Raw genomic sequence first — 21,054 nt, forward strand, 5'->3', positions numbered from 1 at the left:
GGGTTTTCGCGTATGAAATATCCGCTAGATGGCGGGACGTGGATGTGGGGTCTGACTGCTGCGTGATTGGTGGATTTTGACATATCTGTCAATTTCATGTCAAAAATAACCAATCATGCAGAATTTGGACCTCGCGTCTACGTATTGCCATCTGGCGGATTTTTCATACGCGAAAACCCTCATAGGAACTATATCAGGGGACTATTCTCAGCCACGCATTGTTCATGGTGGTGCTTATTTCTGAAAATCATCAGAGCACCAGGTGTAAATTAATTGCTAGTTTTATTAACAATATTATTTAATGTCAGTAAAAATAAAATAACGATTTACAGTACAGTAGTCTGCCGATATAAAATAGAATTATTTCTTTCTATACTCAACATCAAATAAACCGCACCTTCCGCGACGCGAATTTTAACGATTTTCTTCTGACACAATCATGGTGCCCCAACAATATTGGTGTTATTTGAAAGCCCAATAAATATCCTTAAATAAAAACACATTTAATTTCTTAATACCACCTTAAGGCCCACCTATGGAATCAATTAGACCAATTTTTATGGTTATAAAACCAAAATAATAATGATCTCACGTGTCCTCTTTAACAGATGGATAGCGATTAATCCCAACCAATGATATTACAGAACTATAGATATGTTACGTTCATAGAAATTACGATTTTAATCCGTGCCGAGCTATTCCAAATTGCACACATTGACAAATGTAACTGATAAGTGAAACAAAAGATACGAAATAGCACGCAAATGAAAGAGATAGCTATAGTTTTAACGATTCTGCACTAACTAATCTATGTCCGCAGCGCACGCATCCTTATCGCTCTAACGTCAAAACAAGATCGCTTTCTCTTTCTTAACTTGAACATGGCGCATGGCGTCTTGATTGTTTGCATAAATAATTGAAAATATAAATACTAAATAATTTTGCATAATCACATGTGGTAAGAGATCCCTTGTATTTTGTTTACTTTAGAGTCATAATTGGTACACTTTCGAAACACACACGATGGCATTTTTTATTTATTTTGGTAAGAACACAGGAACTTACGGTGTGGTACACACGCGATTGCGCACGACGCAGGCCACACGAAGACTAAACACAAGACGTCCCAATTGGGACGTATTTGAGTATTCACAGCGCGAGCGCTTATAACTAGAGATGAAACGGATATCCGGTAACTATCCGGTAGGCCGGATATCCGGCCTAAATTTACTATCCGGCCGGATACCGGATAGTAGCTCACTATCCGGCCGGATACCGGATATTAAAAAACTACGACAATTTCCTAAATTAATAAAATGAAACACATTAAAAAGTCTAAAAAGTTACAAAAGCCATATTAAAGTTTAGTCGGCCGTTTGGTGTAGTGGTTCAGAACGGACTACTATGCCGAGAGGTCCCAGGTTCGATTCCCGGCCGGGCAGAAATTGAAACGATAAATTTCAATTTCTGTGACGGGTCTGGGTGTTTTCTATGTATAATATGTATGTATTTACAAAAAAAAAGTATTTAAGTATGTTTATATCCGTTGTCTAGTACCCATAGTACAAGCTTTGCTTAGTTTGGGACTAGAGGCGCAGTGTAAAAATGTCCAAGGATATTTATTTAAAAAAATAAAAATATTTAAAGCCTTTCAAAAAACTAATTTCTCTTTCTGGGCTATTTATTCACTCTAATAAACATAAATAGTAAATATCTGTTAATATCGAAATATTGCAAATAAAAAAGGCGATCTCTTCTTCACTGATGGTCTGATGACATGATGCAGTTCAGTCAGATTACGCAACAAGTAAACTAATTTAATTTTCGCTATTCAATCACACACTCACGATAGCAACCGAAATCACCCGAATTGATCTGCCCCCTGACAAGTGGCAAAATCTGACACTATATTCGGACGGATTCGATTTTCGAAAAGTGTGACTAGTCTAGTCTACTAATAGACCCACTGATCGCGTTCGAAGCACCTGTGCGGCGCTCAACTCGTCACGACATGCAACGAGACAATGGGCCAACTATCCGGCCGCCGGATATCCGGCTATCCGGCCTAGCAGCTGGCCGGATATCCGGTATCCGGTATCCGGCCAAACAACTATCCGTTTCATCTCTACTTATAACATATCTGCTTTTGTTTTTATATAATATCATTGATCCCAACTTAATAGTTTTATAGCCATAAAAGTTGGCTCTAGCGTAACTACCTATTTTTTGAAGAAGTGACTCTGGATCCTTCTAAAGACACATTTTTGGGGTAAAAACCTTTCCTTTAATGAAATGAAGGTTAGAACTAGGCTTTCAAATGGTGCCAATATTGGTGGGAAGTGGGGAAGCATACGTTTGAAAATGCTTCTCGCGGGAGGTGCGATTTATTTGATGTCGAGTGTAATTACAAAATGTAAACAATAAAAAATATATACCTAGGTACTCAATAAAGTTCTGTAACTTATTAAATATTTTTTTACATAAAATGAGCATTGAGTAAAATAATTGTGGGTTTATTTACACTGCTTATCTAACAATGTAATAATATTTTGTAACAAAACTTATTTTTATAAACTTAATTTTAAAAAGTACCTAACTCTGTAAATATAGTCTTAATATCGGGAAAATCAAAATTAATTCATTTGAACTATAAATTCTGGCATAATGAAAGCTAAGTCTAAGTTGTAATTATTACGAGATTTCCAGTAAGATAATAGAATATGGCTATGTATGATTTTGACTTAGCATTCCAGTCTCATGAGATGAGCAAGGATTATTTTATTTTTAATGAACCTCAGTAATGTCCCCCATTTTCTTCAGGTCTGGTGATACATTGAACTCACAGCCCGTACTCACAAGAATATCTTCAACTGTGACTCCATCGGCCAGTTCGGTTAAGATCAGACCTTTTTCCTTGTCCACTTCAAACACACACTGAAAATAATATGGAAATTTTAAAACATTCTGGAACGTAAACTTCAATCACAGCATTATAAATCAATCCGCCTGCCTTACAAAATATATTTATTGTAGTAATGAGTTTATAACATACCTTTTCAGTAATAATCATATCCACACAGTTCTTTCCTGTGAGTGGCAGTGAACACTCAGGAAGAATTTTGTGACTTCCATTTTTAGCAGTGTGCTCCATTGTAACGACAACTTTTGTACGTGGCGCCGACACTAGATCCATAGCTCCACCCATGCCCTTTACCATTTTCCCCTAAAAATTCAATAACCAAATGTTACATAAACACCTAAATAAATTAAGGAAATAGAATAACTTATGAACAATAAAAATAATTACCGGAATCATCCAGTTTGCAAGATCACCAAACTGGGAGACTTGCATAGCTCCAAGTATAGTCAAATCAATATGACCTCCTCGAATCATTGCAAAGCTGTCATCAGATGAGAAATAGGACGCTCCTGTAAAAAAAGGTTCAATAAAATTTCAATGTGTATTTAACATTTTATTTCTCAGAACTTTAGAAAGTCAACTTACCAGGAACTACAGTCACAGTTTCTTTTCCAGCGTTAATCAGATCTGCATCCACATTTTCTTCAGTAGGGAAGGGTCCAAGTCCAAGGATACCATTTTCAGATTGCAATAAAAGTTTCACATTTTTAGGTATGTAGTTACTGGCCAACATTGGCATACCTGCAATAATTAAAAAGAGGAATTAACCTGAGTTTCTGTACCACAAAAAAGTCACTATTTATTCCAACTTGGTATACTCTATTTTAAAAGTAATTTTTTCGTACCAATTCCAAGGTTTGCATGCATTCCATCCTTAAATTCCAGTGCAACTCTTTTGATTATTCTCTCTCGCATCAAATCTGATGCTTTCTTCTCCTTCTGAGACTCAGGTTTGGTGACTGTTCTTCTCTCTATTCTTTTTTCGAATTTGTTGCCCTTGAAAATTCTGTGCACAAATATTGATGGTACATGAACTGTATCAGGTTCAATTTCATCGACAATTTCTTCAACTTCAGCTATGGTTATACGTGCAGCTTTACACATGGCAGGGTTAAAGTTACGGGCACTTTTCCTGAAAATCAGGTTACCATGCCTGTCAGCTTTCCATGCCTTGACTAAAGCGAAATCACCTGTGATTGCTTCTTCCATAACATAATCATTACCATTGAATTTTTGAACATGACGAGCCGAACTCTGTATATCAATCTGAAATCATAATTTGGGTGTTAAAGATGTATAAACTACTTGACATACAAGTTATTAAATTGTTTTGGTTTTGTTCTCCTTAACTGTAGCATTGATTTACTTATCTACACTAGCAAAGTATAGTTAGATAAGATAATAAATATTGATTTATTTTTATAACATTCTTTTACCTACTTTGCCATCTTTACCATACTTGATAGGTGCTCCACCTTCTTGAATAAGGGTACCATATCCTGTTGGTGTAAAAAAGGCTGGTATACCGGCACCACCAGCTCGGATTCTTTCAGCCAATGTTCCTTGAGGAGTCAACTCAACCTATTTAATATAAACAGTAAAAAGTTAATCGGAGAAAATGTATTTTAGTCAAAAGAATCTTTGGTAAATTAACTACCTCTAACTCTCCTGTTAAATATTGTTTCTCAAATTCAGCATTTTCTCCAACATATGATGAGATCATACGCTTAATCTGCTTACTCTTCAGTAATATACCCAAACCAAAGTTCTCAACACCTAAAAATTGATGTTAGCTTCAATACTAATTCAATTCAATTGTATCAACTAGTGATTGACTAAGAAAGTAGGTACCTGCATTATTAGAAACTACTGTAAGACCAGTAACGCCCCTTTTGTTCACAGCTTGAATCAAATTTTCTGGTATTCCACACAGACCAAAGCCACCAACCAAAAGTTTTGACCCATCTTTAATATCACCAACTGCTTCAACTACATCCTCGTAAACTTTAGTGTTTCTACTTGAAGTACTGTACTTTGCACATGACAAAGGCTGAAAATGCGCAGTAATGTACTGAGTTAATTATAATTCAACAAGTTAATTAACAAACACCTATCGAAAACAAAATACGATCTTACCTTGACAACATCGAAGTTATGTCTTTTTGGTGCTCCGTATGTGTTAAATTTCAATCTAAGCACTAGATTTCGTCCTAATGATGTCATTACCATTTTATTAATTTGCTTTTATAATGCAAATAGATCACTCTGATCACTTTCGCCGGCTATGGTTGTTTTGCTTGTCAAACGTCAAATAAACAGCTGACCGTCAACACTCCACAGCAGACGAGGGTGAGGTGAAGAACAAGAACACCCAAAATGTATTTTTTAATTTTTTTTAATCAAGAGTTCTTCACTCTGTTACTACAGAAGATAAAATGATAAGAAACTAAGCGAAAATGTGTTTGTGTCGAGTTCTCTCAAGGTCAACTGGAATGTAATCACTTTGCTTGTATATTTTGCTCACCCAGTGAGTATTCAAATTAAATAATAAAATCATAACTCGTTGCCTCAGAATAATGTAGCTACTTCGGTAGATTACGTATGTTACACTTATACTTACCTACTTATTATGAATTCTCTCATAATAGAATAAATTAATAATTCTTATTGGGATAAAGTAAATAAATCAATCAATCTTACTACCATTATTTCCTTCTGCCACCCAGTAGTGTGTTGTCGCGACACAAGAAACTTGCAAAGTTAAACTAAGTAGGTAGGTAGGTACCTACCACAGATATGGATTGTACCTACCTAATCCATCCATTCATAAAATAGGTACTTAGTACTTAATGAACTTCAACAAATCAAAAGCTTGTAGGTTGTGTTGTAGGTAAGTACGGACGACGGCACGTCAACGTAACCACTGTGGGTTCTTGTGCAGTTGTAATAGGGACGAGTTTGCAACAAAAATGGGTAACCTGATATGCTTTCGTGTGTACATTAATTTTATTTTTACTACGTACACACGCCCACACTGTTAACTATCCATTTCCGTTTTTGCTCTCGCTCTAATCAAATGGCGATTAACACTGTTGGCGATAGTACATACGTTACATAAAAATCGGGATTGAATGATTTAATTCAAAAACAATCTTTTTTGTTTTAATAACTACTTACCTACTTCTAAAGGATTTTTTAAATAAGTAAGTTGACAGTAGTATTTAAAATGGGTAGTTTTAATTTCTCGCACCTTTTCCTAGCTAGACAATGTAAGTAGTTGAAATAACTTATTTTATGGTAGGTAGGTAGAATACTAGTATGTAGACATTATAGGATTGTTAATCGAGTAGAAGTTTGTTAGATCTTTTAAATAAAAAATAATTGAAAAAATAATCAATTTTAATATAATTTAACTTTAAATTCACATAGGTGTTCTAATAATTAAGCATTTGGAGGAAGGCTAATCTCTCCTACTAAAATAACAATTTGATTTAACATCTAGTGACTGTTATTTTTATAGAAGCTACGTAAACAAATTTCAATTAATATATTTTTCTCAATTTTATTAAAAGGCTACTAACTGTAGACTTTAGTATTTAATACATAAAAATGCACTTTACTACTAATAAAATAAGTAGGCAGATGTTATTCAGGAACAGGAGAAAATCATAATAATAATCTTATTTACATAATTTAAATGACCAATATGACCATACTTATGTGCTATACTGACGGTTACCATGTGGGCTTAGGACTATAATTTACGCTCAATATTTTCATTGGCATGTGAGGCGACTTACCCTACAGTGGCGCCATCCTGACCAGTACAAAATATGCTACTCAGTAGTTGGCGCCACTTGAGAGTTGCAAGTGACAGTCCTTTCTTAGGCTGGATTATATCCATCTGCAGTGTTTTGTTGCTCGTAACGCATCAGAAGAAAGTTGCATACTAAGGTTTCATACATTTAGTATGCGACACGTCCGAATCCATCACAATACGACACTTATTGAACTAAATGTATGACACATCAGACAAAATATTATAAGCCCGGCCTTACTCCTTTAAAAGCGAGTGAACGTATTAAGTAGGAGTAGCTGGTACTTAGGTACCTCTTACAGTTTCAGTATTATGTCAGTAACAGTATCATCATAATTAATTGCTTTTGCTAGTTGTGGAGATAACTTTATGTACCTCACTCTAAGTAGCTACGCACACACTATTACAACTAAAATGCGTGTTTGTTTGTTGTTTTGTACTGTTTTAGATAATGCCAGTGAATTTTAAATACACTTGAAGCTCTGTAAAACATACATTGCATATTATGGGTAACGTACGTCTAAGTACCTGTAGATACCTACTTCTTCTAACAGTCACATTTTAAGGCACTTTTAATTATTGTACTTTTACAAAATCCATAAAAACAACCATAAAAGACATTGCTTGTTTCCATTATTGTACTGATAATCACTTTTCATAGAACGCTAGATAAGTAGATACGTATTGATCAAATCTACCTACATAAGGTAGGTATCTAACAAAGCCACCTTAGTATAAATTACTTACTTGACCTTATACTACCTAATACTCAATGTACCTTAATTATCACATAAAAGTATTTTACAGCACTTAAATATCAAATCTTTCCATTTAGATTTTTAGATAATATTCAATATCTTTATTCACAATCTGATAAGTTTTAATTAAAAAATTGAGTCTAACTAAGACGACCGGCTCTGGCATCTGTGATTACGCCCCACAGCTCTATAATGAACTCGTCGGTGAAGCCAAACTCCTGGAGATCACTGTTGTCGATTGCTTCAGCCAACTGCATGGAGTTGGTCTTTCCTTCTGATAGATCCCACATTTGTGACGCCAATTCTGAGTCGTTGATGCCCATGAAAGATTCCAGCAACCCATTAATTTTCTCTATGCCAGCCTTTGATTTTTCGTCGTGCTGAAAAAGCGAGAAAGTATTGTATTAGCACAGACCACTGTGTGTATTAGAATTATTGCTTGAAATATTTATATGAACATCATCTGCATGTATGCTTTATCCCGAAGTTCCGAGTGAATAGAAACGGACGGATATCTTAAACGGGTTTACTTAATTGTGCTCACTAGTTGGCGCCACTGGCCAGTAATGTCACTTGCTTGTTGGTGAGACAGTGGCGCCAACTGGTGATCGCAATTTAAAAAATCCCTCAAAATAGACTTACGAGGCTGTGAACATTGATTGTCTTGGGGTTAGGATCGTCGTTATATTTAAATTAACTACCATAATCTAAGTTACCTTACATTCTACATAGTTCCTATGCTGCATGATCGATATTATTAAACATTAACATTTATAGTCTTACCTCATCTTCTATGGTGGCTTGTCCATTCGCCTTAAACCTTAAAGTTTCCTTTCCGGAACCGTAGTTTTGCTTCTTGCCGGCTCGGGCGCTGCTGGTTTTGGGTCCGATACTTCCAAAGCCGCTTTTGAGCGGCTCCACGAGTCGAATTATAAACGTTGTGCCTTTAGGAATGTCTTTCAAAGTCTTCGCGACCTCGTAATGCCGTTTCCCGACCATATTCTCTCCATCCAGCTTTTCAATGTGGTCTCCGACCTAAATGAAAGTAAATTACTTTTAATGCAGTAATGGTTAGCTTCCTCCTAAATTCTTAACAAGCTGAATAACTGTATTTTATCGTTACAGTTCCCTCTATTGTTGCTGTATCTGAAGTGAATGTAACTTATTAGAGCGAAATAAAAACCAAAAATACATAATACAGTGTGTCCGGGCATGTAGTGATCAAACTTTTATGGGCGTAAATCTATGGACAATTTTATCGATGAAAATACTTGAAATTTGGGGCTTGAGCCATTTCTCGCAAAATTACAAGGATTTAAGTTTTTAATTTTTGGTATCCTTCCGTTTGGCCACATTCTTAGATTAATCTAAGGCCACATTACTTTTCGCCAAAGTTTCATTTCCCAAATGAACTTTTAGCAACTGTACTTTTCGCAACTAATTCATTTGGTCAAATTATCATTTGGCAAAATATTACTTGGCAATAATGTTTCATTTTGCCAAATATTATATCCCAAATAATTTGTTTGGCCAAATTGACACTCAACATACGTACCCACCGTTAGGTACCCCACAAATCAAAGCATATCAAGGCAGATGATCATGGTTTTCACAAGAATTTTATGTAAAACAAAGAGATTGCAGAAAATAGTATGGTTGCAGAAAGTAGGTATTGCAGAAAATAGTAGGTTTAAAAAATCACGCGCGCGGACGCGTTGTCAGTGTGTGTGTGTGAAGTGCAGCGCGTGTTTTCTATACAAACTGACTGAGATACTTGCATACAATGATTAAATCTGTCGTGTGTGTGTATCTGTGTGATAACCGCCTTAATGAGCTAGAATCACCTCTATTGTTAATGAATCATTTGGAAATTCCGATAAAAAGAATGAAATATGAAAATCAATTTAGAACAAATTTTATATTAACTACCCACTAAACAAAATAATAACCACAAGCTAATTTGTATTCCATTCTATACACCAATCAAATTATTTTGTAAATAGTTTATCATTAAATATTTTTACATACATAGGTTAGGTACTTTGCCAAACAATAATTTGCTAAACAATAATATGCCAAAAACGACATTTGCGAATTAAAAGTTTGCAATAAGTTGTTTTGCTAAATAAGAATTTGCCAAATGAAAATTTGCGAAACGTTGTATGCGATGTGATAATTTGGGAAAAGTTTTTTAAAGGCCAAACATTAGTAATCCTTAATTTTTATTTTTCACCTCTTCCTTCAAAAACAAGTTAAAGCAAGTGGAACCGCTGGGAAGTGTATCTTTGTTCAACAATTAGGAGGAAACAAATAGACATACCTAGACTAATAAATTTACATCAGTTTTGTAGAATAGTTCAAATACTAATAATACAATGAAAAAAATTTATACTTTAACTACGTGGTTTTTCTTGTGTTGGAAAATAACTGAAAAACAAGTGAAAAAAGTCATGTTTTTTTTTCTAATTAAATCCATTCTTACTCTATTAAAATGTATGAAACTTGTATCTGTTTTCTACTTCTACTAATAGATAATTTTATTGGCTATCGCATGATATAAAATATTTGCTTATTAGTGTTAAGTTACCCACGCTTTCACTTGTTTTTGAAGGAAGGGGTGAAAACTAAAAATTAAAAACTTAAATCCTTATATTTTTGCGAGAAATGGGTCAAGTATTTTCATCTATAAAATAGTCATAGATTACGCCCTTAAAGTTTGATCACTACATTCCCGGACACACTGTAATTATTGAGGTAAGTAGGTAGATATTACACACAAATCGAATATAGGCTACATGCTTTTACTGTTAGGTGTTTCTTTAGTAATGTTCAATAGTTGACCATGTCTTTAAAAACATTTGTAACACAATAAATCTTACGAAATAAATAATTTTAGATAATTAATGTTGCCTTAATACCAAACTAACGTTACAAACTAGGCAAGTAAGTTGGTAGGTTTAATTTTCTAAATGAGGACTTTGCGACTCTACATTCGTTGTTTTCTCCATTCTCTGACTCACCTCTATGTGTGGTATTCTCGAGACGATTGAGCCTTCCTTTATCCTCTTTATAAACGCATATCCGGCACCATTGTCTGTTATTGTTAATCCCAAGGCATCTTCTGTTTTCACAATTTCTATTTCTTTTGGTCGTCCTTTTCTATGGGCAAATATAAAATCTTCTAATCCTATTTGTCCGCCTAGAAGTTTCTTCATGTCAACTTTGTGGGTGTTGAGTGTGCAGAATAAAATCTGAAACCATAGAAATACGTTTCCGTTTAGTAAGTGGGTAGTAGAGTAAGTTAGTGGCGCATTTACCTTAGTCTGAATGGCTAACTACTTAATCTAATTTACTACGCCTCGCCTTCACATTGCGTGACTTTGATCTGTATTTTTTTCACAAAGCGGAATGTTAATTAGTTACCTATACCTATACACTGATTTATTTCTTTGTTTCTCTTCGTGACTATTATTAATTACACTACTAACGCCATCTTTTGTAACTGAGCAATAGTCGTCGTTATAATTTGGATAACGTTTTATAGCATGGACGGACCTAGTAGTTTATTCTTCTTCCAAGGGAGGGCTTACTTACTTCTTTACTTTCAACCTGTTTTTAGAGGCAATTTATAAGACATAAGCAGAACATTAGTGTCTGATAGAGTGATAGATAAAGAATGTAACACCCGTATCAGATTCAATGTCGTGATCTTCTGCTAGAACTTACAAATTAGGTTGATGAGTCAGTTTGTCTTCTACAAATGGAAATGAGTATCAAAATGTAAAGCGACTGTTACATTGTCTTCAGGCACTGTATGTAACCTGCCTACGACAGACTCTACATGAGCGGTGAAAAGGCGCAATGTAGGCACGATAATACTAACTTACTTAGGTATGATGTTATTGAATTAAAAAGCACACTATTTTGCATGCTTCCATAATCATATCGCTCACATCCACTCCTACTTAATCATAGGATGAGGTCATCAGGTTTGATTTTGGTACAGATTGTCGAGTATAATGAAAAATATAGGATACACCTACCTAGTATAGTTTTATTTTATTTACATTGTTTTATCAAACAATACCGGCCTCTAATTCACCTTGACATCAAATTTCAAATGCTTTACGTAGGTATTGGTTGGTAGCAACCAATTAAAAAAAAGAGAAAACTAGTACTTATACCCAATCTAAAAGCAGATTGATCTGGAAGTTAGGGCTTAATAAAATTATAAACAACATTTACTATCTTAAACTTTATTCCTGTAAATAGTAGGTGTATTATCTACTTATATCTTCAGAAAAACAGGTCTTTATTGTAAAAACAAGTTTGCTGGATGACAATCATTATTCAAATTCCTGCGAAGATAATAAGATTCCGAGTAGAGACAATAATCAGTGTGATCGGTTTTGTCAGTTAGATAAAGATAAATTACAATAAGTACCCGCATTTAGAAGTTAATCTACATAATGGGTACACCTACCTGCCTGCGTTGTCATTCATAGGTTGTGGTGACATAAAAGTCATACTGTCTAGTAGAGACCTTACGAGTGAGTAATTGTAGATTACAATTAATTTAACAATGGTAAGCGGCACCTAGTAGCTCCTACCATAACCATTTAACAATGGAATGTTTAATAACACAAAACAATTGGGAATCGTAATAATTTCGAAAGACCTTAAGGCGCGTGCATTCGCAACGCGTGGTTCAGGTAAACATTGGTACAGGCTGACATTCCGGTCCTTGACCCTTCGTATACTGGGTCATCGTACAGCCGTCAGCCACACGCCGCATATGGCGGTATTCCACTTGCTTCGCTCAATTCATACGAGAGACTGCGCCCCTGGGCCGATTCACTTCCTGACTGCTCTGCTCAGTCGTGCGTGCTTCCGCACGTAGTGACATTTTAACAAGCTTACTTACATAAAATCAACATCATACATAAATAATAGAATACATGAATCATTTGGAACAGATTTCGTGGATCCAAATTAGTTAAGAGCAAAACCGGTCTAACCATATGAATTTAACAAAACCCACCAAAACATCGGGCCTTATTATTACAGGCGTGTAATTTAGGTTAGATATATTTTTACAGGATCTGAAGACAATGCAACAAATGATGTTTTTTTAAAACAAGTAAAAACGCTCTTACACTGTAGTCTACAGACTCTACAAAATGAAAGATGTTCCTTTCCAGAGATTTTATCTGACTACAGGAACGCACCCACGCTTTAGTGTGCTAATTATTATTAATTTTCTAAAAAACAACATGTAACAGTCAGAGCCTAAGTCCTAAACAACTCGGCTAAAAAAATAAGAGCGGCCATAGCATCAGCATTAACTGTGGGCTGCGCAGCTGCGATTTGATTAGGCTGAGTGTTAGAGAACGCACGTGAAGATTTTCTATAGGATGTAGGTAAGTAATAAAAATAACTTAGCACTTGTAACACTTGTCTGTGTGTGTGTGTACTATAGACCTAAATAGTACTAAATGAAAGCGTTTAACGGATAATAAAATTTGTACTACCTTACCTACCTAAACCACATAATATGTGCGTAAACTTAACTTACCTACTAATTTTAGTAACTGTTACGCAGGCACGTGAATAGTAAGTAGGTACATAGATAGATGATAGGACAATTCGTTATCAAAATCTAAACAATGAGCGTCCCTGAAAATCTCGCTCACCCAACGACCGGTGAGGGTCGTAGAAAGGTTGCGGCGAAAATGGCACGACCACAGCTTTTGATATTTCACGGCTGTGAAAATACTGAGGCGCGTCTACTTTCAAGGCTACCTTGTGAATATCGCCATGTCGCTTGTTAGCTCCGGCCTGCCTCGCTAAACAGTGTATCACTCACGTCGATGTAGAAACACTACGTCATCTGGTGAAACTGAATATTTTTTGGAGCATCGCGATTGCGTCGTCTAGCTGTAGTCTTCTGAACAATGACATTTCCACGGAATACTTTTTTACATTAATTTGCTCTCGGCAGGGTGCAGCTTACATTGAGCTGACATTTTAATTATACATAGTGGGTACCTATACCTACTGTAACTTAATAATTCAGTAAGTACCTAAGTAAATGCCTAAACCTAGATTAAGTACCGATTTCACAATTTTTATCTACCTATCATTGAGCGAGATATTAATAATTGCTTATCAAGATTCCGATTTTCAATATTTTCTTCTCGAAACTGAAATTGTTAATGGCGAAAAGATTGATTCACAAAAATAAATTTATCCATTAACCTAATTATACAAATCAAAATCTGATAAATGTGCATCCTGCTTGATACTGTTTTCATTATTTACTAATTACCTACCTAGCCACATCGATGGTTAAATACCTACACCTATTTTAGGCTGTGAATTTAAAGTAGATTACAGCGGTGAACACGTTACGTAACTAGAAGAAACACCCTGTCCACACAAAAGGTATAAATAGGTACGAACGCACTAAAATAATGAAAGATGTAAGATTGGAAACGCTTCTTGCGGTACTATTTTTAGAAGGGACTTCAATAGAAAAAGGGTGAACACTCGCCCACACCTAGTTTGAAAAAGTAGGGTGGATGTGCAGTCGACAAGAACGTCACATTTTATTAAATAGGTAATTCGCGACATTTTTAAGTTAGTGATCGCGGGTTTTTCAAACAATTGATAAATGGATTATAACTTATAAGTTGATTAAGTGACATCTACACATTGACCGAACTCAGAAATGAAAGATAATTAAGTAAGTAGTAACATAATATTGTATTACTTTGGCGTTTGATTTAATTAATTAACTAACATACTGTACTTACATAACTACCTACCTTACCTAATTACAGTTTTACGAGCCTGTTATCTAACTGAAGTCATTATTATTTAGGTACACATAATCAATTTTCCTATCAACATCAAGACCTTGTCGTCACTACTGTGCCTACATGCATGCCTAAGGCATTACGTAGCGTGGTGTTATTGTTCAACGTCATAAACAAGATTTCTTCAATGGTATTTTTTCGATGCGCATGATTCATTATTGAATCATATAGCTAGTACAAAACTTGAGGATAATACTTGCTGACTACAACTCGCAAAGGAGCTCTTTGCAACTTATTTTAAAAAAAAAGTCCTATCAGTTAAGCTCGCGAAATAAATATTTCTTGTGTAAGCTGCAACAAAACCTAGTTAATGTGAGAAAGCCTCTCCTTATCTGTCACTGAAAAATATATTATTTAGGTATTAAAAAACTATGAACTGTCCTTACCTATAACTCTACTTCTGCCACAGAATACCTACATAGTTATCATAGTTAACTTCTACCTAATAAATAAGCTTTTACGTTTACGGAAAACGATAGACTGATTTTTATCCATATTTTAAACCTACTTATCTACCTACTTCTATGTAAACTAAGTAAGTAGCATAGTTGGTGGTGTCTATCATCCACGCACAAAGTAGGTACCTACACACTGGTAGACTGCACAGCTATAACTAATTATAAGTGATTTCACCAATGGTTTCTCCCTGAGTTGTTCGACTTACAAGCATGTGTCACGAGTAAAATTAGGTAGGTTACTAGTTGTTACAACGCGAACGTTTACATTTAAAGTAAAGAAAAAATACTTGCCTACATAAGTAGGTAGGTATGTATAGCCTGACCAGGAACATAAAAACCCTCGCCATGTTGCGGAAAACTAATGGTACTAATTTCTTTTAATGGCAACAGTAACTGAAAACTTCATTGACATGTCACCTTGCATGTCAGTCTATTGCTGTCAAAGTGTAAACAAACTTTATTTAAATGTGCGCAATTGATTTTGTGAGTTAAATTGCTAAAATCTTTTTATAGTCGTGAAAGAAAAGTGGTTCACAATGTGTTAAAGTATTTATCGAAGAGAAATACTAAGGGTTCGGACAATATTTTCATTGAATAATATTTCCGACAAGGTTGTCAAATTGACTGACATGTTTATCGTATAGTACAGTCCATTATGAAAATTAGCTGTGGTTTGTTTCAAATACCTATTTTAAAGTTTTTTGTCACTTTCTAAGTGTTGAATTTTATGAAATTGGGAAAGAAGTACCGAGTTTGAAGCGTTCATGAGCAGACATTGCAGTTGAATATTCAAGTTCTGAATTTAATTATTGATGAATAATAAAATAAATCCTACTAACTCGATTGATGGTTTCATTTAATTTATTTAAACCAGGTTACCTATAATAATATTTTTTCGTTAATTTATGAAAATATCAAATTAGCCCGTAATCCTGAATCCTGATACATAAAGTTAGCCTATTAATTTAACACAGGTACGACTGTACTCAGTGTTGCACTATCAAATGCAATTGACGCGCCTCTATGCCAGGGTTTTTATGTTCCTGGTCAGGCTATACCTGATGTTACCAGCTTCGTTATTCTAATAATAAGTACGACGAATACTAAGTTACTAATAATAAGTAACTCTATTACCTACAGAAGCCTTAATTGGTTTGAGACTGGTGCATCCACCCTACTTCGTATTCCGAAATAAGTGCATCAAAATCAGGAACACAATAACAATGACGATTTAAATGCTACTTACCTACTTATTTATTTATTAACTTTGGTAACAGTTAAAAAAACTATTTATACCAGAATCAGTCTTTCTAACTACTTAATAATAATAAAAATGTTTATTGCAAATAAATCTTAATACAAAATATTCTTATAACTAGCGGCTTCTGCACTAAGCATAGCTTGTATCGCAGTAGCCTTTTTAAGTTTTTACATTTATGTATTATCTTTACTTTGAGGTCTGGGAACACAAATTCAGGCAATTTATTACTGTAGTTAAGTTTAATTAAGATATAAAAATATAGAACGTGGTATCAAAAAAAAATAGTTAGGGTAGACCGGGTACAATAGTACCACGGGTCAATAGTACCATCGGCGATATTTCTTCATACAAGCGACGTTAGGTTGTGTGCATAGCGTCAGAATATGCGCTTTTTGTGTTTCCATCCGCTCACCAGTCGGCGGCGCTTGCGCTGAGTAACGAAGATGTACAGGAAGGATTTTTGTTTTTTGCCCAGCCGCATTAAGTTTTTACGTCAAATATATGAGCCCATAAGTTGCCTAATATGATATTTGTTACAAGGTATTGTTGTCAATAGTTTATCCAGGCTCTAAACTTTGTATCGACAGCGAATAATTGGCATTCACTGTGAAAATGACTGAATTTTAGGTGAAGTTCTCTTGACTACCTACTTGGAACAATTGTACCAGTCTCCATGGGGTCAATTGTAGCGGTACAATCAACCCCGTGGTACAATTAACCCCCGGAACCTTATTTTATACTTACTACATAATATTTTAAATTGGTTATAATAAAATAAGTTATTATAAAACATTCACGTGCTTATTATTTTTACAATTTTAGGCATACCTACCAGGCATTAAACCCTTCTGAATATGTACATTTTAGCTTAATTCAGTAAGTAACTAAGTATTTGAACGTTTTGTTTTAGATGCCTCGGCGTAGAGTCAAAAGTACGGATCGCGGATCAACGGATCTATTCCTTCATGAACAGGCTTATGAAAAAATCTTGAAAGGTCGAAGCAGTAGTAGATATAAATAATCAGGGTCAATTGTACCAGGGGTCAATTGTACCCTCATACAAAAATAGATTTTTCAGTTTTGATATTTCTATCATTGTTATTATGCTTATTGTTGTTTCAGAAGCAATATCCGAGCCAAATAGATGGCATATTATGTAGAAACAGTTAGTTTTTTCGTTTTTATGGAAGAAAAGTTATTGTTTTGTTTTTAAACTTAAGTGTTGATTTTTCATACTTGTTCCTAAATATTTTCGATCTTAATTAATAAATACTGATGATTGTAGGAGATTAAGAGTACAGAATACCAATAAAGGTGATGATTAGATAGACATAACTACTTTTATTGCCTCATATATTATTGGTACAATTGACCCGCTGTAGGGGTCAATTGTAACATGAGACATCGTTCAGTTCAAATTGGTTTTTCATTAAGTATTCGAAAGAATAGTTCAACTCTGCATGCTTAAATTTGTAGCTTAAGAGTCTAGTTTTTACAGCATCCTAACAGAATAAGTTATATTTCATTAGATTTCTCAATATTGAACAATTTCCAAAAAATGGTACTATTGTCCCCGGTCTACCCTACAAGGCTTAAAATGAGGTCAATGTTTAAAAAACTTACTCTATTAGAGACTGACAGTTAAAATTACAATTGCAATGTTTCTAAAGATGCGGGTTGAAGAGCATTGACCAGGACCATGCCCCCTGTTCCCACGTCCTGTCCTATAACTACTTAAATAAGGAACCTGTAAGTTGGTTCATTATTGTTAGTATCTATTCGTAAGTATGCCTAGTAGCTACGTAAAATGAGTGTTCAAAGGAAAAACACCTCTACATTTTAGGATGCCCTCTGTAATTAATTTATTATTTAGGAATTTATTAAATAATAAATTAGTTAATCTAAATGCTTTATTTAATCGAAATCTTTTTCATTCTAAATGAATTTGTAACTAATTAATGGTAGGTACCTAAGTTAAATATGTAATTAATAATTACCTAACTACGTTAAATACAGTAGGTACCTACTTTTAGTTAGTTAGGACTATTTAATTTTGTTTGGTTCGTATTAGGTTCAGTATTCTCTGTTCAACACAAATAATACCCTATCTTACCACAGCCTGGTTATCAAGAGTACAAATTTTATTGTTCAGCGTTTTAAATAGTGCTAATATAGCAGTGACGCAATTAATGTACCTACTACTTGAATATGTTTTCTTATCGCTCGCGCTGTTACCGCCAACCAGTAAAGCTGCTGTTAAACCATAATAAATAAATCATACTGCTTATTTAATTGTACAATTATTATAAGGACGATCGAAACCTGGCAATTTAGGAAAGTCCTGAATTTATAGTTAAACTTATTGTCAGGACTCAGGAATACACATAGGTACTTACTCGTATTATTATAGTACATAATACCACTGAATAAGTAAAACGACAGATACTGAACATTAATCCTTCTTCTGTGGCAGTCAGGTAAAAACTTTAGAATCGATTTTGATGAAACCAGAACATTTCTAAGTGCATGGTACGATTGTGTGCAACATGCATGAGTGTTGTCTCTTCTCTTCGCAAATAGCCTAGATACCTAGGTATTATAAATATGTATACATAAATAAATTATTTTATTACTGTCCCGAGTGTCACGCAAAAAGTAGGGTGACACCAATTTAGTAACTATACTTATCTTCACTCGGAAAATGATCTCAAAAATGACTCTATTTGTAGTTCGTTGATGTTTTTAAGCGATTTACTTATTTTTTACTAGTGTTCGGAGCAGTAGGCCGGGGTACAAAACAAAATAATGTGGCTATAAGTATTTATTCAAGCTTATAACTATGCTTACAATGAGGTAAACCGCTAATTAATAACTTATTAGTCACTTGCGATCGGTTTGCAGCTTCAAGCATAGCTATAAAAGATCCCTCCCTTTTCTGGAAAAACTGGTTCACTGAGCTTAGTTGTTTTTGTTAACTCGACTTCATTACAACTTAATTCGATTGAATACGTTTGTACTTACATCTTCTGCAGGAAAATCGTAGCATTCTGCAATCTTTTGATACAACTCTTTGACATTGGAAAAGCCGGAGATGAGCCCCAGTGGGCTTCCATGCGCTTGCTGACAGTGAAACACTAACTGTGACTTCTGCGTGCCATTGTTGTTGTCAGCTCCGTTCTGCTGCTGGTACTCCTCCGTGGGAGTCGGCGGCACTGGAGGCGGCGTGTACTTCGGTGCCTTCTTCTTAAACAGCGACATTGCAATCGAGCACTACGTAACGGTATTAGATTTTTCTATAGCGAGAACGTCAGCGCGAGCACATTCTCCAGCCGAACACAATAAAATTTTAATCACCACCGTCGCTTATCTTGCAGGAACTTTAAAATGTGCCGTCGCGTCATAGCACACGATAAGTTATCGCCCAATGGCGATGCTGGATAAGATTATTTGGTATACGGTTGAAAGCAATGCATTGAAAACCCGCGTAAGTTGCTCGATACGAGCTAGCGGCGACCGTTCCCCGTGGCGACTGAATGAATGTTGTTCGACTTCGACGGAGTTGGTTGGCTACTAATCGAGGACTCGACACAGCGCGAGTCGCGGAAGGCAAACGATCGCAGGCGGCCGACCGCGGCCGACGCGCTTACACCACAGTAGATAAATCATACTGTGCTTACACAGCACGTCATCATGAGAATGCCTCTTTGATCAACAATATTGCCTACAATACTACACTTAAGTTCACTTAACAATAACTCATGATACAGAAAGTTGAATTCAAACAATAAATTAAAAAAAAAGCATATTACTTAGGATCCTAGTCCTACCTATTTACATAACATTTAAATTTTTACATTGTAGCATTAAAATATTGTAAGTAGTTTTATTTACCTGGTTAATAACACTCTGTATATAACTGTTAGTAATTGTCTGATCTGAATGTTCCCAGACCCCTTAGTAATGATTATTTTGTGTAACAAATATTAAAGGTTACTGCGACACAAGCTTAGATAATATAAGGACTTTATGTATTTGGTTTTACTGGCAATAAACGTTTTATTTATTATTTATTTATTATACCTACCTAAGTTTCGTAAATTAAATAGAAACGTGCAGAACAATGCGAACAGTGTCCGCAAAATGTTTGTCATTGTCCGGGAATCGAACCCGCGACCTTTGCATTTTTTATAATTTGGTAGTTAACGCGAATATTTTAAGTTTATGATCATAATTTTAATGATAACTATTATAGCCATTTGTTACTCTAATTTATTACCGTCCGAACTGCCTCGATTAATATTGGTATTAGGGTGGTGGCACCAAATATCGACCCTGTCAACTTTTTTTGGACTTTGACTGCTCGTAATTTTTACATTAATAGCTTTTGCTTTCTTCCAGTGACCTTTTTGGGTAGAGGAATATTGAAACTTCATTACTACATTCGCAAAATTACGAATCCTTTGTTATTTTTTATAATAAAGATGTTTTTTCCTAGTATGCTAATTTCCCTTAATATCGGCCTCTAACACTATTATCCGCCGCCTGTGACTCTTAATATCGGCATACTTTTTCTAAAGTGAAGTAAAGTCAATAAGAAGTAAAAAAATAATAACGTTTTCTATTTCAACTCAGGCACAAATCGCTTTGTCCGGGCATGTAGTGATTAAACTTTAAGGGCGTAATCTATGGACAATTTTATCGGTGAAAATACTTTAAATTTGGGGCTTGACCCATTTCTCGCATATTTACAAGGATTTAAGTTTTTAAATTTAAGTTTTCACCTCTTACTTCAAAAACAAGTGATAGCGTGGGTAGTTTAACATTAATAAGCAAACATTTTATATCATGCGATAGCCAATAAAATTATCTATTAGTAGAAGTAGAAAACAGATACAAGTTTCATACATTTTAAGGGTGTAAGAATGGATTTAATTAGAAATAAACATGATTTTTTTCACATCT

General features: G+C 34.9%; 3 protein-coding genes across 3 annotated transcripts in view; all 3 read right to left on the reverse strand.

Annotated features, from left to right (window-relative positions):
- Positions 1-280: 280 nt before the first annotated feature.
- LOC135088634 (succinyl-CoA:3-ketoacid coenzyme A transferase 1, mitochondrial) lies at positions 281-5,537 on the reverse strand. The gene is made up of 9 exons (XM_063983556.1): positions 5,057-5,537; positions 4,772-4,970; positions 4,578-4,696; positions 4,361-4,501; positions 3,766-4,186; positions 3,506-3,661; positions 3,308-3,429; positions 3,053-3,223; positions 281-2,934 (listed from the first exon to the last, which is right to left on the reverse strand). Exons 1-9 carry the CDS (start codon positions 5,147-5,149, stop codon positions 2,785-2,787), a joined length of 1,572 nt encoding a protein of 523 aa, XP_063839626.1. The 5' UTR covers positions 5,150-5,537; the 3' UTR covers positions 281-2,784.
- LOC135088635 (uncharacterized) overlaps positions 281-21,054 on the reverse strand; it is a 65,808-nt gene continuing 45,034 nt past the window's right edge. Inside the window, exon 6 of the transcript XR_010261068.1 lies at positions 281-2,128. The gene's annotated coding sequence lies outside the window, so the exon portion shown is untranslated. The remainder of the gene's footprint in view (positions 2,129-21,054) is intronic.
- LOC135088636 (PDZ domain-containing protein GIPC1) lies at positions 6,302-19,635 on the reverse strand. Its single transcript, XM_063983558.1, has 4 exons — positions 19,114-19,635; positions 10,516-10,746; positions 8,279-8,530; positions 6,302-7,875 (listed from the first exon to the last, which is right to left on the reverse strand). Exons 1-4 carry the CDS (start codon positions 19,348-19,350, stop codon positions 7,636-7,638), a joined length of 960 nt encoding a protein of 319 aa, XP_063839628.1. The 5' UTR covers positions 19,351-19,635; the 3' UTR covers positions 6,302-7,635.

The sequence above is a fragment of the Ostrinia nubilalis genome, chromosome 4 (assembly GCF_963855985.1).
Source record: "Ostrinia nubilalis chromosome 4, ilOstNubi1.1, whole genome shotgun sequence".
NCBI lineage: Eukaryota > Metazoa > Arthropoda > Insecta > Lepidoptera > Crambidae > Ostrinia > Ostrinia nubilalis.